We start from the raw sequence: 25,562 nt of genomic DNA on the forward strand, positions 1-25,562 counted from the left end.
CCCCCCCCCCCCCCCCCCCCCCCCCACCTCTCCGTATCTTCGTGTTACCTTTCCCCCACCATTCCCCTGATCGTTTCCAAGCAGCCGGTTCGACGGTCACTCGATGATGTGCGAAACGGGCGGGAGGTTTCGCGTGGGCGTAAAATTATGGTGTAACGCGAGCTATTGCGTGGCCGAGTATCCCATAATATGATTACAACAGCCATGAAGAAGAATTCCAACGCGTACGGATACTTTCGCGTATGCATAATGATAGGCCACGGCGTAGGTGGTAATAATGTAATGGATAGGTGTTCGCTGGATTTTCGGTGTTGGGACATTAACCAGTCGGTACAAAAAATCCTCCCCACACCCTTTTCGTATCTTTTGTAAGGGATTTTTGTTTGCCGAACCTTTGCACACCTTACAAACACCTCCCGATGACGAAGAGTAGGGGAAGGGGGGAAGTCGTTGCAGTGGGTTTGCATTTATTTTGTTTAGAATGTCCCGAAATAACAAATATACAACACGCGATAATATTCTGTCTATCGATTGGTCGATTGTTGCTCCCCGCAATTAGTTTTGTTATAATTGGTTACCGCCATAGAAATTATGCCGTGTTTACACGTGCCAGCGCGCTGCACCGGTGGTGCATTTCCCTGGGTAAATTACGAGCGATTTGTTAAACGCGAGAGCATTGTGCCGTCGTAACAATATCGTATCTAACTATATAGGGCCTCTCTGTTTTAATGCGAAAGAGCATTTGTTGCTATTGGCGGTGGCCGTATCTATTTTGCAACTAGAATTGCAACGGATAAAGTGTCACCATACCAAAAAGTAATTTAATTAGGCTCTCCCACCTGGAGCTCACGGATCACTGTAATGCTAGATATAGAGGAGTCATCATGATCATAACCATAATCATCAATATAACGTTCACATAACCCTGGATGAAATCTTGAGATAACCCTCAACAAAATCTGGACATAACCTCACGGATCGCTATACTGCTACATATAGATGAGCCATCATGATCACAATCATCAACATAACCTGACATAACCCTGGACAAAGCTCTATCTTTCTCTCTCTCTCCTTATTATCAAACTTAACCTTAAAAATAGCTTAAATATCACCATATCTACCATATGCTTCCCCCTTAATATCGCACTAAACTCCATCCTCTTCAAATCTAAAAGATAAATATGGCGACAGTCGCAGTCACATGACCACCGTCTCGCTGGAAAAAGTCTCCGTGGCGCGAATCTACAGGTGTCGCCCTCGATTAACCTAGACGGTCGAGATGGCGCTGTCCCCTTGAACAAAGAGCGGTGCAAGGCAGGTTAGGATAAGGCCTAGGGAGAATCCGGTCCCCCTGACACAGTTCGGCCACATGGCGGCTAATTTGACGGGGGAGTGGGAAGCGGGCTCGTCGAAATATCTGGCCGCAATCTGTTACGGGAAGGGGCGTCCATTACTCGTCGGTTAGTTGGCACTCGAAGGTGTCCGGGATTTTGTTGTCGCGCGATACTTCGGCTCGATTTACCGCGCTTCTGTTCCGCGAACACGTCGCCGCGGGGCTCTGCGACGCGGAGAGGTGAGGAGGCTGTAGCGGTACAGGGGGGTGGCAGCAGCAGCGTTCGCTCTCCCGGCACGTGAGATGAATGTTCGAACCCCATTTAACGTTTAGGCCGGGCCGCGGAGTGGATTTTTATCGGATTCAAGCCGCGGAGCATTGTGCGAGCGCGAATTTATGACGGCATAAATCTTAACCGCGCGGGTCGCATCCGGCAAAAACTATTCGTTCATTAGAGCCGGCCCGGGGCCCATAGATTACCGGAGTCGACGCTATCGCGCGGATCAGACAATGCTAATTCCACGGGCCGCCGTGCTTATAGTTTATATCGGAGGTCCCTCTTTTGGCGGAGAATTTACGCGTCACGCGCACCGAGGGAAAGGGATCGATCAACCGGGCGAACGGGGGATGGGAAGAATGGCCGAGGCATTCCGGGTTCGATTCGATTCGACGCCGAGTGAACTGACTCGTAAAAACAGCGGATTCGTAAACGCGGAAATATGGAAGGCTTTTTCACGAAATCTTGGATCGTTTGCTCGCGAGGATATTTTATTTCTACCTCGCGGAATCTGCACCGAGTCCCCGTAAAACACAGACCATCCTAAATTTTCTACCGTGTTCGAAACGTTCATTTATGCGAACCAAACGATTCCTTGGGTGATTTCAAGCAACTTTTTCCTTTGCAGAAATTCTCTACTAGGTCTCGTTTAGGAGATATTAACGAAATACGCGGACGAATCGACGTGCCGCGTACGACGCCCCGCCCGCGCGGCCAATGGCGCGACGCAATGGTACCGCGTAGGCGGGACGTCGAGCGGTCAAGTGTTTTTCGTCGATAACTCGCGAACGAAGCGTCGTAGAAAATTGCCGCGAAGGAAAAAGTTGCTCAGAATCGCCTCCATAATCGCTTTTCATTGTTCAATGATTGTACCGCGATAACCGGTATTAATTTCACTGTGTAAAGTCGCAGCTACGGCAACTTCTCTCGTTCCTTTTCATTTCTGATTCGAGTAATTCAATCAAGCGATGCGTGCCGATGGGTCGCGTAATGGCAACGCCGACGAACCGAAAGGCGTAGGGGGGTCCGGACGGCGGTATTATCAGGAAACCCGGAACGAAATAATAAATTGGAATTACGGGGCGGCGGGCGGCGCAGCGTTCGACGACGCTAATTTCATCAGCTCTGTTTACAATTTATACATCGAATGGGATCGCGGGGAGCCGGTGTGTTTCGTTGCTCATCACGCTGTAACAAATTACCGCTTCTCCGAACCGGAAAGAAATTACTCGTTCGCCCGGCAAATGAAACGATTCCGCGCCCCCTCCTCGTCCCCTTTTCGCCTCTTTTATACCGCGGACAAGCGCGCGCGCGCCCCGGCGGCAACGATGGAATTGTTTGTCCAACGGTTCGATCTCGAACTTCCCAGGGATTTTTGCGAAGCTGCTCGCCTTTTACTGGCCCTCCCCCCCCCCAACCCCTGATATCGGAGTGGAAATTGTTTCCTGCGCAACAAACGTGAATATTGGCCATCGTATTATTTTCCCGCTGTGCGTCGAGGACGCGATATCAAATACGAGCCTCGACTAAGGATTCCCTGACGTCGTGTTCGACGCTGGAAATTTGTAAAATTATTGGGAGAATTGTTGTAAAAATATTCTCGCGTGAGTTGACGTTTTTATTCGTCTTGCTGCAGTCGAGGTGGATTATTTTAATTTTTCAATGTTTGCACTAAGAAGACTAATATTAATTCTATTTATATTTTAATGTATTTCTTCCTAGAGTTTCTTTTGCTATAGTCTAACAGAGGATCTAAAATAAAAGCTTTCGTTTTACTATACTATATCACTATCGTGCTACTATACTATACTTACTAAACTATAATAATATAATAATATATATTTATTTTCAGCCTCACGGCCAAGAAATAGGACTTGGTTTACACAAACCTAACTCTACAATTCTATCTTAACCTTTCATTCATTATATACATTTTCATTCACACACTTATCTCATTTACCTACTGCCTAAAAACCGTTTCTTACTCTAAAATCCTAATAAAGCCTTCTCCTTTGCCCTTTCTTTTCTCTTTTTATCTACCTTGCCCAGCCATTCTTCCACCTTCTCGTTCTTTCTACCGCTTACTACCTCCTCGATCGTCACTCCTCTTTCCGTTTTCCTGCAATCTCTTACGAGATGCTCCAGTGTCCCAAACATCTCCCCACACAGGTCACAGTTTCTTTCTTCCTCTTTCTCCCAATATCTGTTCCATCTTTCCATATTTCCACATCTTGCTCTCGCTACTAATTTCTGGCATCCTCCTTTACCTTCCCTGCTCAGGTACTCTGGAAGAACCCAGATTTTTATTTTTTGGTACCGCGGGTTAAATTTCGACTGTGCCACTTTACGGAATTGCTTCTGCTGCTGCACCTCTACATCTCTATTCCTCAACCTTGAACCCACATCTTCTCCACTATCCCTCAACCGATTTACACCTTCTTGGCTCCATCCATTCCTCTTAAAATATTCCTCCCTTTCCATTCTGCTTTTGATTTTCAGCTCCTCATTTCTCTCTTTTTCCTTCAGACACTCTGCAGCAATTCTTCTTTCACCACCTCTCTTCAAATTCTCCTCAAACCTTATAGCCCTATGTCCTGTACACACGCTAACTTTCACTCTCTTTGTCTCCTCCAGCACTATGTAACTTGGCGTAGTAACATCTAGGCCCAGTGTCCACTTTATATATCTTAATTGTACCCGCTCTACTGCTTCTCTTTCTCTGTACCCCCATAATTCTACTCCGTATAATAACACCCCCAGTACCAACATATCAAAAAGGAACATTCTCATTCTAAAATTATCTTTAAATATCCTCTCCCCAATGCCCCATGCCTGATTTAAAACTACGTTTGCCCTCTTCGTCCTCTCTCTAATATGCTTATCCATATTACCGTTCCTCTGGAATATTATCCCCAGATAACAGAATTCCTGTACCACCTCTATCTCCCTTCCCTTCCATTTCCATTGCGTTTCCTTGTTCTTGCCTCCCCCCTTTCGGAATATCATTGCTTTCGTTTTCTCCACATTGAGATTCAGCTCCTTTCTGTCCAGATAACTCTCCAATCTCTTCATCATACTTTTTAACTCCTCCTCTCTCTTCGCCACCAGCACCACGTCGTCTGCATATGCCAGAGTCCAAAATCTAAGATTCCCTGCGTCGATCCCCCCCAAAATGCCTTTCCTCATGTGCTCTTCCATATCTGCCAAGAAAATAGTGAACAGTGAGGGACTGAGCGGGCAACCCTGTCTCAGTCCCTCGCCTGTCCAGAACTCTTTAGTCATTCCCTCGTCTGTCTTCACCACATTTCTCGTTTCCGTATATATTTCTTTAATCCTTTCCGTTAGTCCTTTCCTCACACCCCTCTCTGCCATGGCTTCCCAGAGCTTACTTCTCTTCACTGTGTCGAAAGCAGCTTTTAAATCTACGAACAATGCGTACACCTTTCCTTTCTTTTTCATCGTTTCCCTTTCTACCACATGCTGTAGTATGTACGCATTGTCGATCGTCCCTCTATGTTTCCGAAACCCCGCTTGCGTATCTGGCAAAATGCCCTTCTCTTCCACATCCTTCCTCAATCTTTCATTTAAGATTGCCGCGTAAATTTTGTAAGCTGTGCAGAGCAAGCTTATACCTCGATAGTTTTCCGGTACTTCTGCATTCCCTTTTTTATAAATGGCGATAATGCCCGCGCTCCTCCAATCTTCCGGGAAGCCTTCTCCGTTCCAGACCTTCTTTATCATTTCTTTTAGCTTATTCCTCGTCGCACCCTCACTATACAGCCACGCTTCGTTCGGGATATCATCCCCTCCCGCCGCCTTCTTCTTCCTCAGGTTCCTTATCTGTTCCTCTATTTCCTCCTCCGTCAATTCTGGTTCCGTATCTTCTGTCTTTTGGAGCACTCTTTCCTCTCCCTTTACTCTCTCTTCAGCCCCCCCAAGTAACGTCATGAAATGCTCTCTCCACTTCTCCAACGCGATATTATTTTCCACTTTTTCCTTCCTCTTTCTATTCTTATTAATGTATTTCCATATTTGCTTTTCTGTCCTTGCCAATCTTATTTCCTTCTCCTCCTCTTCCTTTCTCTTTTTTTCTTTACTTTCGCAGAGTCTTCTGAATTCCGACCTCCTTTCCACATATTCTTCTCTCCGGATCTTACCTTTCCTCCATCTCCTTAGCCACCTATCTACCTTCCTTTTCTGTTTGGTGCACTCCCTATCCCACCAAAGTTTTTGCCCTATTTTCCACTTCCTTGTCACTATCTTCTTCTTTATCATCCACCTGTTCACCGCTGATTTCAGCCTTCGCCATTCCTCTTCTATTCCCCCTTCTTCTTCAAATACCATTCCACCCGTTCGTTCCTTATATTTTGTCACTGCTTCCTCGTTCCAACACACTGCTTCCTTCTCCAGTTTCCCTCCCTCTGCTTGTCTTTTCCCTGCTACTGCATCTATTTCCAAACACAGAGGTTGATGATCCGACTCAATCCTGTTCCCTATCCAGAATTTTTCCGATCTTTCCCAACCTAACTCATTTACAATTACGTAATCTATCACTGATGCACCTCTTTTTTCTATACACGTGTACTCCCCTTCTTCGTCTCCTTGTACATTGCCATTCAAAATGTTCCAACCCCTTTCTTCTATCAACCGCAGTATTCTTTCTCCTTCTCTATTTTTAATTTTGTCTTTCGACTTTCTATTTTTCTGCTCTTCCTGCGGTTCCCCTATATAAACGCCGCCCTCCCTTCCCGTCCTAGCATTCAGATCTCCTCCTATTATTAGTGCCTCCTCCCTTACTTCTCCCGCTTTCTCTTCTAACACTTTTATTATCTTTTCTATTCTTTTATTGTTGTATATTGTCCACACGTCCCACGTTTCATTCTCTATTTCAATTTTCACTTCCAGCATACCTTCCTCTTCTTTACATTCTTCCGTGACAGTCCATCCTTCCCTTATTCCTACTATTATACCCCCGCGCGCCCTTCCCCTTCTTTTTTCTCTTTTTGCAAACTGGCATCTCCAGTCCCACCCTTTTGGCAAGACCTTTTTTAAGCTTTCCCATCTTTTCGCTTCTACCCATGTCTCCGTTAGCCCTACGAAATCATACCCATCGACGAATTTCCAAAATTCCCTATCCTTATTTCCTACCCCTGCTACATTCCACCAAAGAAGTCTTCCCCTCTTGTCCACCTCTCCTGACCTTTGTTTACTACTAGCTACTCCCTGCCCTTCTCCTCCATCCTTACCGCTTGCCTGTACTTCCTTATCTTTTCGTGAGGCTGCTTTTAAAAACCCTGCTTTACTTCTAGTTTTTCTGTTTCCACATTCCAATAATGCCATTTCCCTTGAATATTCAATTTCTTATATGCTATTTTTACCTGCATACCTTCCGCTTTCAGTTTCCTTGCTTTCTCCCTTATTAATCTTTGTACTCTCCTTTCTTCTTCCGTCAAGTCATGCTCTATGTATATCCTCTTTGTGCCAAGCTTCCTTTTTTTCGTCATGACTTCTTGCTTCTTTTCCCAGCTACTCATCTCTACTATTATCACTCTATTATCTTCTCCTCCTTTACATTCCACTTTGCTTACTCCCCCGATTACTCCTAATTCTTCCCTCAGAAAGCCCTCCACTCCACCTCTACTACTTTCTTTATTTATCCTTAAACCTTTGATAACTACGTTGTTTTTTCGTTTTTCTTTGTCCTGCTGATGCATACTCCTCTTCAGTTTCTTTACCTCCTTCCACACCTCCTCTTCCGGGCCTCTTACTCCATTCTCCTCTCCCCTTCCTACTCCCTTCCCCAGTCTTTCCTCTACCATTTGCAGAATTTCTGTCCTTAGCTCCCGTTTCTCCTCCTCTCTACGCTGCTTCTCTTCCCTTTTCTGCTCCTCGATTCCTCTTAGCACTCCTTCCAACCTGTTACATAATTCTGTCTCCTTCTTTTTCCATCCACTTTCTAGCGTTTCTATTCTGTCCGTTAATCCTTTCATTTCCCTCTTTATTTCTTTTTTCAATTCCATTCTTCCCTGTGCAATTTCACTACGAATTCCTTCCATTTTCTTTAATATTATTCCTAACATTCCGGTGGCTAGACCTTCATCTTCCTCTTCCATTCCTGATGCGTCCGGTCTCTGAGGCGTTTTCTTATTATCCTTTTTTTTTGATACCTGGTCTTCCTCCTGGGTCTCTTCTTCCGTTTCATCTTTATCCGCCTTCCAAAGTTCCGTCAGTTTCCTGCAGCCTTGGTTGTCCGTCCTACCGTTTTCTTCAAGAGAGCGTCTCCCTCTTTTCCTCCTTTCCATTCCTGGAGTTTCCTCAATCTTTCTCTCTATACTTTCTGCTCCCCCTGTCTCTTTGCCTAACCCTCCTTCCTCCTTTCTATCTGTTATCCCTTCCCGGCTCTGATCCAGAGCCGATCCGTTCACTTCCCTTACCTTTTCCATTTTCCCTTCAACCACCAGGTTATACTTTACCGAAGGCGTATTGCTTTACCTTTATGCCTCTTCCTTATCGATTTTTTTGGCCAATCTACCTTATCTACTTACTAAACTATACTATACTTATTAAACTATACTATACTTACTAAACTATACTATACTTATTAAACTATACTATACTTACTAAACTATACTATGCATACTATACTATACTATGATTACTAAACTATACTATATTTACCACACTATACTATATTTACCAAACTATACTATGCTTACTAAACTATACTATACTTACCAAACTATACTATACTCTTCTAGAAAAGCAACCACAGCGTACATCTCACTGAAACCTAGCGAGCACCTTAATTCTGATTACTCGAACACGCGTCGTGCCGGAAAGTTTCCAGCGTCGCTTTTAATTGTCCCGGGAGGAAGGGGTGAAGGGTAGGGTGCAACGTGTCCATGCTCTCGAGCCTTCCGGGGATGGCTTCTGCGACGACGAGGACGTAGAAAGTTGGCAAGAAGCGTGCCCGCTTATCTTGCCGCGTCCGTTGCTCCTCTTCTTGCTTCTTTCTTCGCGCGAATGCCACTTGTTCTTCGTTAACTACGTACGCGAAAGTTCCGCGGCGCGCGCGGCCGAATAACTTTTGTATCGCGCCGCGATGAATATGAATGTCCGCGGGCACAAAGAGGACACCCCCGGCTTGTTAGGCCGGGGGTTTGCATTCATTCGGGTCCCTCCGTTTTCGCCCGACCGGCAACGATACCCTTTTTTTTTGTACGCGGCGACAAATCGAGAGAAAGAGAGAGAGAGAGACGAGAACTTGCTTCGCGGCGACTCGCAATACGCCCCAAGCGGATTCGACTGCCACCCTCTTCCGTAGACGGTGCTTCGTCGTCGCTGTAGAATATTCGCGATTATATTCGGCTCTGACGGGTCTCGAAATTTTTATTTAAATATTGTTGGAATTGTAAGGGTTGTAAGGGAAATTGGTGAAATTTTTTATTTTTATTTGAGGTTATGTTGCGGTAAAAATTGTCACATTTCTTGGGAGTTTTGATCATTAAATTTGGAGATTAATATAATAGAATTTCTGAGTGTAATAATGAATCAAAATATATAGATATAGAGTTATACAAATTTTAGATATAGTATAATAAATTATCTGCAAGTAATATAGGAAGATATCTAGGTATAATGTAATACAAATTTTGGATGTAGTATAATAAATCATCTTGATAAAAGATAATAGAGATAGATTTTAAATGAGATTTTAGCTGTAGTGCAATAAAAATTCTAACTATAATATAATAAAAATTCTATCTGTTATAAAATTCTAATTATTTTATCTATAATAAAATAAAGAATCATAAACTACATAAATAATGTCATACAATCCACTACATAACACTGCAATATATTAAATATTACATAAATACCCAGAATTTTAAATCAACCACAATACTTAAAATTACCATTTTCCTCTTACTTACCAAAATTAAAAAAATATATTATCATCTAACCAACATTTCTAATAATTCTGCCAATTAACTATCGTTCTATGAACCTATTCGAAATGATCGTCAATAGCCATTTCGGTGAAAGGAATATCAGATCGTATTATCCACGGCTGGCACCCGAGACGTCGGATCACCTCGCGCGCCAGCGATTATGGGATCCGCGACACGTCGAAACGACGTTAATGTTTGAGGAACGGTTTAATTAGCAAATTCAATATGCGAAGAATAACCTTATTAATAAGACCGTAGACGCGCGCGAGTCTCTCCACGCTCTGGAGTCATCGAATTCGTGGAGCCGGCGTCAGGAAATTGTGACCGCTCAATTAGTAATCAATTATCGAACGATCCGGGATTCAATTACGATTTCGCAACGCCGGTAACCAATCCCCGCGACGTTCGATTATTCAAGAACGATGTTTTATTAATACTTCGTAGCGGCTTACCTAGCGGCGGCGGTTATATATCTCACGGTGCTTAAAAAATTGATGGGGAGACATTGAACGCGCGCTCACAATCGTCATCGGGAATTCATTGACGTTAATAGAGCTCCGTGTCCGTGTTCATAGAATTTTTTATTCGGTTCGATTGTTTGCAGAATTAAATCAGGTATGAATCAATTCTTGCTCGAGTAACAAATGATATCTCGTTACCGTGAATTTTTAATTCATTTTAAATATCGTGGTAATCAAAAATTGTAGGACTTAATAAAATATTGAATATAATGTAATATTGTATAATATAGTGTCCTCAATAATTTATGTAGTTTCTGATTTTTTCTTTCAATATTACTGATATTATAAAGACCTTTCTATATAATAATGAGACATAACCTTACATATAGTGCTAGATTGAGGTCACCAAATTATTCTCCGGCTTAATAAAACCTCCACCACCATAAAATATAATATAAATTACCATCCTACATAATTTATATATTTTCTAAATTTTTCTTCAACAACCCCCAATATAAAAATAACCCATTCTATAAAATAACCCTAAAAATGCATCACAAAAATATCATGAACCCCTCTGTACCTAACCAGCTACAATAAAAATTGTAACATTTTTAAACAACTCCAGTCTCAGCATAATTATAAAAAAACAGCATTTAGAACAATTTGCAGACGCAGAAAATTTTTAAGCGCGCCTGGTTTCCGTCAATTTCTGTCGTTCGTTCTTGATAGTACTCCGCGGAACGTGGATGAGTATCGTAGGCGCGATATTAGCTATTTATAGGGGGCAAAAGCTCGGGTAAAAGTCGTCGGCTCCGAGCGTAGAAAGAAAGAGAGCGAGATATGAAGTGGCCGTAGCGAGGCGAGCCAAGTCGAGCAGCATAAAACGCGTTTTTCTGTGGGCTGCACCTCAAAAGGAGCCTCCTACCCATTTGAACGCAACGCGCTGGCGGAGAGAAGAGCGGCCCGCGTACCCGGAGGATAATTATCATCGTCTCCTCTTCGCGTTCCGAGAAACGGGACGCGGAGACCCGCCCGGGGAAAAACTGGCCAACGGTGAGAAAGAGAGAGAGCGAGAGAGAGAGAGAGAGAGAGAGACGGGTCCCTTAGGCACACGACCACGTTTGTTCGCGGTGAACTCGCGAAAACACAACGGACCACGTTTTCCCATAGAGCACACTGGGTTCGAGAGACGTTTCTACGTTTTATACTCTTTAGAGAGTAGGGGAAGTAAGTGAGGAGATACTACTGGGAGACTTTCGAAACTTTGATCGAACTACTTTCCGGTACCTTTGACGATGCTATTGGTGAACGTCGAATTTTTTGCGAAGGAGATATTAGGTGTTTTAACTCCACACTTAGCAGATTTGTTAAGTATTGTTTCGAGAATGAACTCAAATTTTCTTGAATAGAAATATTATTTTTTGTTGAAGTTATGGTAGTAGGAGTGAGAGTCCTTGGTCTGACGCTATGACTCTAGAGCCAAACTTTGCGAATTTTTTGTGAAAAATGTAATGGATATTTTAATTCTACACTTGGCAGATTTGTTAAACAATATTCGATGAATGAAATCAAATTTACCTGAGCAATAATAATAATGTTTGCTAAACTTATGGCGTCGGCAGTAAGACCCCTAGTTTAAAGCTGAGAAAGTTAAGGTGAGAAAGAGAGAAAAGGAGATGCAAGACGCAAAAGAGGGAGAAAACGAGAAAGGGATAGCAGGAATAAGAAAAAGAAAGGAGGGGAAAGGTTGGCTCGGGTTGCAGCCGCGGGGTGTCCGCAGGACCGAGCACAGTCCCGAGAAAATTGCGATTCTTTTTTCGCGGGTCTTCTGCTATAAGCTCCGGCCACGCCGCCGGATTCTCCCACGCGGTTCTGCGAAATTATCGATGTCAAGATTACCGGGAAGGACGGACCTCCGGTTTATTGTTTTGCGGTCGAATATACCGAACGCCCACGGCCGTCCAACGAGATTTAGGCGAGGCAATAGTTTTGCGTTTACGATTCACCCCGTGACTCCCGGGACCACCCTCGGGCCACTTTTCTCACTTGAACCATTGTGAAAAATTTCGCGTATTGTCTTTATTTATTCCCTTTTCTAGATTTTAATAAAAGAAAAATTAAATTAAATTTCGACAACAGAAAAATTCAATCAGATTTCGCTTTTGAAGAAATTCAATTTTCTTTCGATTTGGAAGAAATTAATAATATTAATATTTATTAAAAATTCCATAGATTCCTTATCACGAGTTCAACTTGTTATTACAGAGAAAAGGGTTAATCGCCATGCTGCAGTATTCGTCATCGCGTTAGAGAAGAGCAGCCAGCAAGAGACAACCGCGCTCGGTTCTTATTCTATTAGACGGAAAACTTGGAAACGGAATCATACGTGTGCATATTGCAATGAGGTGGGCGCGCACCGGCGGTGGCTGGCTTTTGTATTCGCGCGGAACCGTTGCCACGGCAATTTGCTGTTAGAGGTTGTCGAACAACGTTTCACACGTCACGTTAACTCGATTCCCTCCGCGCGCGTCTCCTTGTTCTTATTCGGTCCGCTTAAAAATTACTATCGAAACGTGCCACGACAACGTCACTGTCAATTTGCGGATCCCCGGCGTCGGGCGCGCCTAAGTGCATTCGTCAATAAAATGCGGCCGAACGATACGCCGGGCTCCGCTTTCGCATCGAACTGTACCGAACAAATGCTATCAAAATTACTAGCTGTTTTTGTCATAATTTGTTCCACAAGTTTATCCACGAACCGTGTTAATTTTATATATTTATATTATAATTTTATATTTTTTTATTTGTTTATATTTATTCGTTATATTCGATAGATATTTTATATGGTTGTTTAAGGTATTTAGTTATTATTTTTATTTTTATTTATGTGAATAGTTAGAGTATTTAGTCAAGAGTTGTACTTGAATTTTTTTTTTTAAATAGGACATATTTATTTAAGAATTTATTTTTTAATGCTAGTTCATTTTTTAATATTTTGTTAATTTTATATGGAAGTCAATATAATGTAGATTTAATTTAGGTACTGAAAAATTTATTATAATTTGACTAGGTATCTTGGTATATAGAAAAATAAGGTAGAATAGTCTAAGGAGTGGGGGTAACTCACGCGACACTACAGTAGAGTGGGGAGCGTCACGTGTCCTACCACAATTAAATGCCCAATTAAAATTTGACTAAATCTATTAATTTTCGTTAGAGTTATTCCATTATCTCTCGCCGTGTTTCCCTCTCGCAGAGTCGCGTTGCGGCGATCCCCCCCCCCCCCCCCCCCCCCCACCGGGCTGGCATTCGGCAAGTTTTGAGAAAGCATTAACGAAATTCCTGGCGCGTGCACGGCCGACAGCATTCCCGCGCCCTTGTCCGTGTCTGATTCGTTTCATCTCCGCGTTTCGACGTGAGGGGTGGGTGGGGTGGGGAGAAAGCAATCTCTCTGCAGCTGTGATTCATACGGGCATTCAGCGAGATCAGACACGGGGGCGCAGATATGAAGTGTATCAAAGAGGTCCGGTTAGAACCGAAAGCGATTATTCATGGTTACAACCACTAAAACAGTAACTTTGCTGCGCCTCGACGGGCTGCCGGGCACTGCCTTTTCCGCTGTTGCAACGTTCGTCGGATTAATTCCGGGATACTCTTCGTTCTGCGGATCGATATAACTGCGAACTAAACTGTAGCAAGATTTCTGGGATATATGTAAATAATGTTGCGATGGTGTAACGAAGCCGGGGAATGCGAGCGAATGCTAGGAGGTTGATTCCAGGCCAATAGTTGGGAATTTTTTCCGAGGAATGTGTTGGGTATTTTAATTCCAGATTTGGCAGATTTATTTAATGATGTTTGAAGAATGAACTCAAATTTTTTTTAATAGCAATATTAATTTTTATTGAAGTTGTGGTACTAGGAGTAAGAGTCCTTAGTCTGACGCTATGAATCTAGAGTCAATCTTTGAGAATTTTTTGTGGAGACGGTACAGGGTGTTTTAATTCCACACTTCGCAGATTTATTAAACAATACTCGAAGAATGAAATAAAATTTTCCCAAGTAGCTAATTGTAAATCATGGCACACTGCGTAATGAAAAGGCTAGCTCGCCGATTGACTTCTAAAAATATTAACTTTATCGAAGAAACCATGGGGCATCATTAATTAACCAATTATTTAATTAAATTCCAGGTCCACCTGCCGATGAACGAGGACACGCTGCACGCGTGCCGAATCGTCAAGATGCCGAACATTCATCGCAAACACCACGTCGTGAAGGTACGTTCCCCTAACCTAGTGACTTCCCTTAGCGTCTCTCCTCGTGGCGTCTCTTCCCCTTAGCGTCTCGGCCCACGCATTCAGCCCATCGAGACTTGATTAAACCGAGAATGTAGGTACAGATTCCCGTTGGCATGGGAGCAATCAAGACCACCGTAACTTGCACCTTCCCTAGTGGAAGTCCTGGCGAGTCGTTTCTTCACTGAGTTTACAACAAACTCCTCTAGAACCGTCAAGTAATAGCCTGTCGCGTTATTTGTACTAGAGATGTTTCAATTCCAAAACATTATAAATTTAATAATAAAACTTATTTTATTTTATTGTGTTCCATAAATGGTGAGATTTTAGGAGATGATTTCTGAGACGATTTGAAGCAACTTTCTCCTTTGCAGAAATCTTCTACAATGCCTCGTTACCGAGATAATAATTATAAACCGTAGTGTAATTAGTCAACGCCTCAAGCCCCGCCCTCGGACTTCTATTGGTTCGTCGTCTTTCACTTATAACTCCTTAACGGAGCCACGTAGACAATTTTTGAAAAGGAAAAAGTTGCTTAGAATTACGCCAGCTACCTCTTCGTCCTCGCAGAAAAAAATCCACGTGTATCTGTACTTCTAAAACACCCTATGCATTAAGAAAGGTCTATTTATTCGGTAGATTATTCAAGACAGAGCCTAAAACTCCTTATGGGATCGCATCCCAGTCTCTCTCACTTGGAGAACACTCGCTACGATGAGATTAGCTCCGAGATGCCGATAGCCTCGCCGTTCGAGGCACATCCGTCCCCTCAGTCGCCTAATCGTTAAAAATTCCAGCACGGTGATTCACGACACGATACACGCGATTGAATTAACTTCTTGCGGGCCTGGTTTCTTCCGCGTTCGACGGGACCGGCGACGTAACTGTACGTGTTCCGCTGCTTCTATTGCAGTACGAGCCGGTGATACAGCCGGGCAGCCATCATTTCCTGCATCACATGACGCTGTACGAGTGTCGCGGGGACCCGGCAGAACTCGAGTCAGCCGCGTCGACTTCCGGCAGCCTATGCTATCAGCCGTCCTCGCAGCCGTCCTTTCAGTGCACCACCATCGCGGCCATCTGGAGCCTTGGATCCGAGGTGAGTTCAATCGATCTGTAAACTGTCCCCTTGAATTGGGATCAAGTGTACAGCAACTGGGTTAGGTCTAGGTGGGTGGTAGGTCAAGGTTAGGTCCCCAGTTTCGACAGAAATGTCTCCGAAACTCAAACGGAAAAATATTTATTTATCGCGAAGTGATCGTCATCCGTGCATCACTGTGACTTTAATATATATTATAAGATTGTATGAAACACATAATTTTATTTAAAAAAGCCCAAGGGATGCTGTAATATTTTTTTCGATTTTTTAAAGACGCTACTTTTTGAAGGAAGCATATTCAAAATATCAGAATTCATTTATTTTTCGACGTTGTAAAAATCATTTTTGCAATGAGGCAGAAATTTATTTAAAAAGACTGATCTTTTCCTAATGGAATAAAAAAAATTGCATCTCGGTATGTCTAATACTTTTTAAGATAAAAATTCCTAAGTATCACCCACTTTCGCAAAACTATTCAGAAAATTCGACGTCCTGTATTTTTTAAACAAATTCGTAACTGGAAAAACTATGGACCTAGGCTTGTTAATAAAAATATAGTACATACTATAGAGTTATGAGAGTCCCCCTCTATGGGCCACTTCGACCTATCCTCGCATAGGACGTCGCCGTATTTAATCAAGCGGCCCCGTGCAAAATAAGCAGCCTACCGTCGGGGACCGCTGCTCCGATTAAGAAACGGGTTTGCGGTGCAGCGTATGCATTGGTATGCATTACAGAAAACCCAGAATTATCGCGCGCGGCAACGCATCTCCTACCCCGCCGTCGCTCGTGTCTCTTACGGTCGTCCACATGACGGCGACGGATTAACATTCGCGGACAGTGATTTATCTCCGTATAATTACTCACGTAACCGATTCGGATCACGATCCTATCTGTAGCATGATTTGCGACGCCAATTACGTCGTGTACGGTTACAATATTTTCAGCGATTAGCGGTGCCGCGCGGTCGCCACACGGCCGCCGCAACATTATAGACTGCGAGCGCCGCAACGCCGACGATATTCTACAGCCGCGTCCGTCGTTTCGCCGGATCTTCGCTGCCAGGTTTTAAGGTTTAACCCCTTGGGCACGAAAACTCTGTATGCCGTGACATTTTCGCTATATGAATTGCCACGACGAAAATAGATATTTATATACAATTTTGTTATTTATACCAGTCGTCGCATGGACGCCGGATAAATTTGGCACTGGTAACGAAAGGGTTAATTGTTAATAAACAGTAATCCGATCGCGAGCGCCAGACAGAAGTTACTGAAGAAATAACGTCTGTAATACAATGCCGTGGAGACCGTCGACGTTGCGGCTATGACGGCGGAGAGGATCGGTCGACGACCTGATTAGCTCAATTGGAAGAGTCAAGCTAAGAGGCTCGCATCCAAAGTGGGCCATGCGGTGGCCACTTATGCACTTAGCAGTCTCTCATTGCCCCTATTCTCTCCGGCGAGCAATAAATCATCGTGCCGAGAGTCTTGCGTATAAGATATGGACGCTTTGAAGATGTCCACTTCGTCCAAATTAGTTCTGAACTTATATGTCCTAGAATGGACGTTTTTAGGACGTCTTAGTTTTGACGTATGTCTAAATTGAGAGGTTGTTCAATTTGGGAGGTATTTGAGACGTATTATATCAGATTGTAAAAGGATGAGTGACAGGACGATTTTAGGACGTTCCTCAGACGTTCCTAGAACGTTTCTAAGAAGTTTAGGGGATGTTTTAAGGATGTACGTAGGACATTTGAGACGTCTTAAAGTTGTCCATGAGAATGACTTTAATAAGTCTTTTAGAAATTTAAGGATGTCTTCATTTATAGTATAGGACGTTTCTAGGACGATTTTAGGACATTCGAGACGTTCATAGACACCCATAAGACGTCCATAACGATAGTACATTAAAAGGACGTACATTTCTAAAGGCCGTCTTGATAAGATCCTGATTTATAACACAGGACGTTTCTACGACGTTTTTAAGACATTCAAGACGTCTGTAGACATCCATCAGACGACTCAAAGACGTCTGTAAGATGTCCATAAGATGTCCACAACGATGGTATTTTAAATTTCTAAAGGACGTCTTGATAAGATTTTAATTAGTAGGACAGGACGTTTCTAGGACGTTTTTAAGACATTCGAGACGTCTTATCGTTCTGCTCCATTTTATTCCAGGGTTTCAATTATCCGCTGGAGGCCGGATACCCGTTAGACCCGCACGACGGACCGCGTTATTATATGCTGGAGACGCATTACACGAATCCCGAGCTCGAGGTGGACATCAACGACAGCTCCGGCCTGCGTTTGCATTACACGGACAGACTGCGCACTCACGACGCCGGTATTCTGAGCGTCGGAATCGACCCGAATTGGAGGCACACCATACCGCCCGGCCAGCCCGAAGTCGTCTCCGAAGGTCATTGCATCTCGGACTGTACAGGGCAGACCATTCCCAACAACGGCATCAACATATTCGCCGTCGTCATGCATACTCATCAACTCGGCAGGAAGGTCCGATTGCGTCAGATAAGGTCCGGAGAGGAACTGCCACCCATTGCGTCTGACACCAATTACGATCCAACCTATCAGGAGTATCGGAAGCTGCAGAAGCCCGTCAGGGTCTATCCGGTGAGTAGTGCCTGGCCGGGAGGAGTTTCGAGGGCGCGTCCTACCTCTGTATTTCATTAGATGGTAATTTAATGACGCCAGCGAGGAACCGAGCGATAAGGGATTCATTTGCACACGATCGCCTCGATCATTGGACGTCGCTCCGGTTACCAGCTGACGTTTTTATGTATTCTTCTCTCCGGGCGTTATTTTAGGGCTGGCTTTTATGGATATGACGTTGTTTGATCATGGCGGATGAATCTACTTAAATATAGGATGATTTTCGGGAATTTTTTACACGGGATTTATAGGACATTTTAATTCCAGACTTGGCAAATTTGTTAAACAATGTTCAAAGAATGAACCTAAATTTTCTTAACCAGTAATAATAATTTTTATAAAAATGACGATATTAGTAATAAAAGTCCTTGGCTCAGGGCTCTCATTCTAGACCAAACTTTTGGAATTTATTACAACGGACATGCACGGTATTTTAATTCGAAACTCTGCAAATTTCTTAAACAATACTCGAAGAATCAGCTGAAATTTTTTCACGCCGTACTAAAAATCGCTACAAGATCTACAGCAATAGTTATCGAAGCGTGCGCCCGGCGATTACAGCGATGTTCTCGTCGAACGAATTCGGACAAGTTGCTTATTTTCGAGCGGTCCGGGAGAAGCGGTAAGGGAGCCTGAAATACGATCTCGTGGCTGTCGGATGTTCCGATAAATTACGGCGGTAGCGAGGGGGGCGTAAAAATTGATTGAAAATCGTCCGGCTCGTAAAGCACCGCGCAGTGACCGTGGGCTTTTGTGTTTGGTTTCAGGGCGATCATCTGATAACGGAGTGCACGTACTCGACCGAGTCGAGGAAGGCGATCACGCTGGGCGGTTTGACAATGCGACACGAGACCTGCCTGGTGTCCACGCTTTATTATCCGCGCATCGAACTATCGCTCTGCTACTCGCTGCCTTCGTTACCGACGGTCCTGCAGAGTCTGGGGATCCAGAAGCTGCAACAGTGAGTATATATATATATATATATACATACAACGCCTGTCAAAATGTTTACGTCGGAGGGTGTCCCCCGTTCCACGGATTAATGGCGGTCATTAATGGCGGATTCTGGTCCAAAGTCCGTTTGATATTAATTAACACGGGTCGTTGATACCGCCACTAATGATCAATCCTGCTCTGCTCGTTTCTATGGCCCTGGCCTGGCCAGACGTTCGCTCCTTTTACTCTGATTACTTTAAATTGGCAATTAGGGACGACGATCGGTCGCGCGTCACGACCGCACGACCCGCCCCGCCACGCCCCCCGCCGTTTGCCGAACGGGTGGCTCGCGCAGCGCTCATGTTGCGCCGGACACATCGTTCATTGCATTATGTAACGCTACGCGTGTCACGAAGACGTTTCCCGCGCGACGTGTCGCGAACTTTAATGCGCCCGAACATCCTGTTTCGCTAAACACAACCGGCGCCCTGTCCGCCGACCCGGCTCTGAATTACTGTTATTACCGCCCTGCTAATATCGGCAGGTCGTTGCCAGTCCGCTCGTTAACCGCGACAGACATCATCGTCATCTTTGCAGCGACAACCCTCATTGTTGCGCCGTTAATTGGCCGTAATACAATTCCCGCGGAGCCCGCAAATTGTGATCGCCTGCCGCGATTCTTCGTAACGTAATTATGCCCGCGGTGCAATTTTCGCTGAGCGATCCGGGTGGATAAAGTAAACAGCTGCTTTCGGAATTAATGTAGTCTCGCAACAGGCGACTCCTCTTTCTCGTTTCTCCCTTTTACCGTGTTTTATCAGGGATTTTTTTAAACAAATGTCGCCAAAATTAAAATCCTTCAGGGATCAGATTCCTGAGATGATTTGAAGCAACTTTGTCCTTTACAGAAATTTTCTACGACGCTTCGTTCAAGAGTTATTAACGATATACTGATGCCCCGCCCTCGCAGTACCACGCTCGGCGCAGCACTGACCGCGTGGGCGGGGCGCTAGGAAGATGAGTCACGCTGGGCGGAGCGTCAGCCGCCACATTTCTTCTTTTGCCAATATCTCATGAACGGAGCGTCGCAGAAAAATTTCGCAAAGGACAAAATTATTGCAAATCGCCCCAGGAATATTTTCCGCTGACTCGCGACACTCCAATGTTAAAATTTCACGCCTCGTTGTATTTTTTCCAGGCGTTCCAGCCCGGTGACGATCGAGGAGCCGCAGGAGCTAAAAGGCATGACCCTGGAGGAGCGTCTGACGAACTACGACTGGGTGAACAAGGTGCAGAACTTCGTGGAGGCAACGCGGGGCGGTACGATCACGCCGCTCTGCTCTACCAGCAAGGGCACCTTGCCAGGCACGGCGAACCTGGACGTGCACTATCCGCGTATCCTGAGGCCGTACGAGGACACCAGCCTGCCGTGCTCGAAGAAGACGCTGCGGAACAAGCTGTCGATGTCCCTGAGCGAGGACGCGGACATCGGAGCGTCGGTCGACCCGAACAGCGAGGAGACGAACGCCGTTGAAAGGGGACAGCTGGTACGCAGCAAGGTGTCCCGCAGCAGCGACGGCCCGGCCGCCGGAAGTTCCTCCGCCAGATCGGTGTCGCTGCCGCTGGTGCTCGCCGCGGCGACGATCCTCGTCGGCGCCGCGTTCAGGTGAACACTGACCCGTCCCATCGACGCCGATCGACCAGTCGGATCGATCGTATCTGTTTATCTAGGACGGCCGTTTTAATTCCTCTCGTTGATTCGCGCCGGGTCGGGAGGAGCGACGCATGTAAGTAACGTGCCGGCGTACACTATGACGCGTCAGTCTTAGGCTAAAAATCATCACTATTATCGTTTGCTGGCTGTTGGCCGAGGTCAGGGTGGTCGTTCCCCACCTCGAACACAATAACCACGGGCCTGTCCGACTGCCGGCTGCTATCCCACCATCGCCTTCATCCGGATCACCCCGCTGTAAAGCTATAGTACGGTTTGCTACGTCATAAGGCGCGCGACGTGGGTGGAGGGTAACGGCGGTGCGGCAGGTAGTTGGACAGGCCTGTTCTATCCGCAAATCCGGCTACGCAGAGATCCGTGCAATTCCCGGGCGCCGATCCGATCCCGACGGGAACGCGTAGCCTACGGGAGAGCCGGACATATTTTTGATGGCGTCGAACGACCGGAAACGAATCAGATTCGTTGGCCGCGACCACACACGGTGCACTGCCAGATGGACTTTTTCCACGCGAGGCACGCCTCCGCCGGGATCGGTGATTCGCGCTCTGTTCCTCGCTCAACGATCGACCACCCTCTCCTCTCCCCCTTCTCGCGATCTCTGCCCGTGCATTATTGTTACGACGTGTATCGCGTGCTCGTACAGGACGCTCCTTGGATATCTTTCGGTTGCGGGCGACTTGCTTCTCGGGCCGTTCAGATAGGCCACCCTCGTCTATTAAATACGGCGATATTCTGCTATATTTCATCGTTTTTAAAAAATTAATTTGGTGGCGTTTATTTTCGAAGCATCGATTTTAAAAGTCGACGAGATATTTTGAGATTTTTTTACGTACTAAGAGCTGACGAGCAGCGTTCTATTCGAGACGAAATAGGCCGAGAGAACACAAGTTTCTAGTCCATTTAGGCGAGCGATGGGGCTATGATTCCGTCGCGTCGTCGCGACGCGAGTTCTCCGGCAGATTGGCCGGTGTATCGTCAGCGACCGATCTCGAACGGAAAGATATCCACGGCAGGAAAGTAATCGTGAACGAAGAAGCGAAGCCGACGCAGGATCTCGTCGATCGAGTGGGATTTAGAATGATTTCCGTGACTCTCGAATGAATTTATATTGTTGGCTGTTTATTTCTCCGGCCGAGGAGCCGAGCGGAGCTTTGGATGAGGTAATACTGATGATTAGACCGCGCGAGAAAGCTGCCGCGTGGAGTGTACTCGGGTGGGGGTTACGCACGTGACGCGACGGCCGCGTGGGGGCCCAGCCGACGCCCCCACTCCACTGCGTGGCGCGAATCGGAGCTCGCCGCCGCTTCACACGACCCGTACCCCCACTCCTCCAGCCCAATCAGTCGATAGCTACCGCTCGGCTCCCGCCGGGACACTGTGTATATTCTGTTACTATTAGAGGTACGGGCGAATATGCGTTCTTTTCGACACGGAGACCCACACGTAAACGTTGGTCGATCCGCGCGCCGCGCTCGACCAACGTTTGCGTGCGCGCGCGCGACCTTTGTAATATTCTGTACAGTTTCTTACGTGTAATGTTGACGTCCGAGGGTTCCGTGCGCGCGCCACCACCCGACCGCGCCGGGCCCGCGATTATTTATTTTTTATTTAATTGTATAGAGTTAATTCTTGCCACGTTCACGCGACACTGCTCTGTTCTACGCCGCTTGCTGGACACACGCGCGCGCGACACCACGTGCCCCTCGAGAACGGCGACCGATCGCAGCCTGTCGGGTCCGATACGGAACGGTCCTGTAAACAAGTGTCGTTTAACAGGTATCGTCGCGATACTGACACCTTTCAGGGCTTGGAAAGGATGTCACAGCCACTGCGAGATTGTTTGTTAAGGACGCTCGCTTGTACGACACCGGCTGATCGTACCAGCCGCTTTTCGAGACCGCGCCCCCGCGCTCCGGTCTGTCTTTATTTCTGCGCACATTTATATATTTTGTTAACCGAGAAGTTTTGTATATAAATAAATATATCATTCTTACATTAAATTGCGTGATCCGTTATTTTTCTTTTCATTCTTTACTGCGGGCCACTGTGGTACTCGCAGCTCGACCACCCAGCGGATCGGTCACTTTTAAAATTATTACTTGGAAAATACTTTGCAAAATGCATTGGCATCTTGCTGAGAATTATTATAACAGTCTAATAATTATTTAAAAATATTTAGACAGTCTGATAATTATTAAAAAAAATTGTACAGAGGTCTTGACTAGAATTCGTACGCCCACCACGAACGCGGTGGTGGGGGTAGCAGCTCAGCGAGCACCACGTGGCCAGCCTGCTTAACACTTTATTTAGCAAGTAACAAGCTTTCTCAAAGACCGTACTTTAACCGGAATCGTTTTCTTTCCGACGATCGTCTCGATTCTCAAATCTCGCCGCCGAGTTAAAACAATCGCGCGCGCTTCGAAATTCCCGAATAGAGCGGTTCGAGCCGAGCACAGATCAGTTCCTGAGGAATATTCGGGGCATTATCCTTGCGGCCTTTCATCGGCCGTGGGGAACACTTGTCGCGGTTTTGGTACGCGACGTCGGGCGTTCCACGAACGCCGGTTTTGACCCGATCGATCTATGCGGCGTCACCCGCTCATTGACGGACGACGCGGCGCTTCCGTTCCTTTGTGCGAGCGGCTCTTTCACAAGAGGCGGCCATTCTCGGAGAACGTTTCTAGTATTTCAACGCGTGTGCCGAGCGCCCTACGTCACTCGACGCTACCGGCCAATCCAGCGAAGCCTAACCTTTCCCCCAGCCCTCTGATACCGCTGTCAAAATTCTGCCCGTTTTCGTTCCGCCGTTCACACTCGAGACAATAAAGAGCCTCCTTCGAAACGATGCAACGAGTTTCCGCCCCCCCCCCCCCCACCTCCGCGAACGAATGAGATAACAATAGACACATATGGAGACAGGATCGAGTATTCGTTTTGCCGTCGCGATTAGACGCGGTGATCGAGGCTCGACGACAGTCGGCTGCACGCGATTACGCTTTACGTTCGATCCACTCGAGTCTCCGAGACACGCTTCTCTAGTTGTTAATGTAACGAAGATATACTTGTTTCGGTCAGTGAGACCGAAATGTCCAGCACGGTCATGGCAGACGGGATAGTGAGCTGGATTTCGGATCCGGGGAGTGGGAGGAGGCCATGTGACGCTGGATGCAGCTCTAACGCGTCACATGATTCTATCGAGAGCTGTAGAGCGTCACGTGCCTCTATCGGGAATCCCAACACGTCACATGACACTTGCGGGAGTCTCTAGCTCGTCACAGGACACTTGCGGGAGCCGCTGGCGCGTCACATGACACATGCGGGGGTCTCTAGCGGTCACATGACTCTATCGAGAGCCCTAGAGCGTCACATGGCTCTATCGAGAGCCCTAGAGCATCACGTGCCTCTATCGTGAATCCTAGCGCACCATATAACTCTATCGAGAGCCCTAGAGCGTCAGATGACTCATCCCCACTCTCCCGCCTCGAAATCTAGTTCCTTCTTTCGGCCACCGTGAGCACGGTGGCGTGCAACGAGAGGACCCAAGCCGTGGCATCGCGATCGATAGAGCGGCGCGTTGTATTATAGCAAACGGGGTCCCATAACGTGTGCACTTCTCCCGAGTCCCATTTAGCGTCGCGGCATAAATAAAAAAAAAACTACGCGGCTTGCCACGCGCGCGTAACGACACAGAGAACGAGGTATCGGTGCGTTTCGATACACTATTCACGGGGAACTACACGACTTGATTCCGCGTACGATTTTTGTCCTTCACGGTCGTCGCGATAGACCGGTTGTCGATCATAAATCTCTCTCCCTAGAGTAGTAGAGTATCTCCTGTAGTCGACTAAATCGATAATGGATAAACGTGTAGCCACAATTTTACAATTTAATACTACGATTACTCGTAAATGTCATAGCGCGGGCCGGTCCCACCGGCCGCGCACACGGTGCTCCCCCCCACTTCTTTATTTTGGAGCGTTACCCCCACCACGTGACAGAGGCGTGTCTACTGTACAGTAGAAGTCAATTGATTCCAATGAAAATCTTTAGTATGATTGGTTAACAGGTTGTTTGAATTTTTAGATAAATAGATGACCATATTATTTTTGTTAGTTAATAAAATTAGATTTAAATATATGGAAAATAGATATAAATTCTTTTCTTTGTTTAATTGTTTCTATTGAGTTCTCAGTGATAGTCAAATATTTCTATTTCTCCATACTGTTTCAAATTTCACAAAAATTATAAATAATAAAAATATGTAACTCAGCCTGCAATAAAAATTCAAACAATGTATTTTGGAAGCCTGGATAATTTTAAATATTCTCTGAGAATTATATATATCCAAAAGCAATTCGAAATTTACAATAGACAAAATTCTAGTAGAGTTTGCTGTACACTGTAAGCGCGTTGTAGGTCAGGTGGTGGGGAAAAGGACTAATAGGTGTCGCGGAGTGGGGAGAGCAAACAGCCAATTGTACAGCAGGCAGCCAGTGGGACAGGCCTGTATAGGGGATCTATGTGTAGAAGACCGTAGGGCAGTCGAGCGAGACCACCTAACAGCAGAATTAGGCGTCGAACAGAGAGAGAGAGAGAGAATAAGAGAGAATGAAAGAGAGAGAGAGGGTGTGTGAGAGAGAGAGAAAGAACGAGGCAAACAGGAACGAGAAATGTGCTCCTTGTTTCTTCGGTCCACGCCAATTGTCCATCGTGTGTGTGTGTGTGTGTGTGTGTGTGTAATCGTCGAATGCGAGCTGCCGGGAGGAGGAGAACTGCCACAGTCGTCGCTTCGC

The 25,562-nt window shown here is 45.7% G+C and overlaps 1 protein-coding gene across 3 annotated transcripts in view; it reads left to right on the forward strand.

Annotated features, from left to right (window-relative positions):
• Olf413 (DBH like monooxygenase olf413) overlaps positions 1 to 22,845 on the forward strand; it is a 266,667-nt gene extending 243,822 nt beyond the window's left edge. For all 3 annotated transcript variants that reach the window (XM_078194387.1, XM_078194388.1, XM_078194385.1), the window contains 5 exons: positions 14,223 to 14,309; positions 15,241 to 15,426; positions 17,610 to 18,062; positions 18,869 to 19,062; positions 20,236 to 22,845. In XM_078194387.1, coding sequence (XP_078050513.1) covers positions 14,223 to 14,309; positions 15,241 to 15,426; positions 17,610 to 18,062; positions 18,869 to 19,062; positions 20,236 to 20,707 — 1,392 coding nt within the window. In that variant the 3' untranslated portion in view covers positions 20,708 to 22,845. The remainder of the gene's footprint in view (positions 1 to 14,222; positions 14,310 to 15,240; positions 15,427 to 17,609; positions 18,063 to 18,868; positions 19,063 to 20,235) is intronic.
• The last annotated feature ends 2,717 nt before the right edge of the window (positions 22,846 to 25,562 follow it).

The sequence above is a fragment of the Augochlora pura genome, chromosome 11 (genome assembly GCF_028453695.1).
Source record: "Augochlora pura isolate Apur16 chromosome 11, APUR_v2.2.1, whole genome shotgun sequence".
Classification (NCBI taxonomy): Eukaryota; Metazoa; Arthropoda; class Insecta; order Hymenoptera; family Halictidae; genus Augochlora; species Augochlora pura.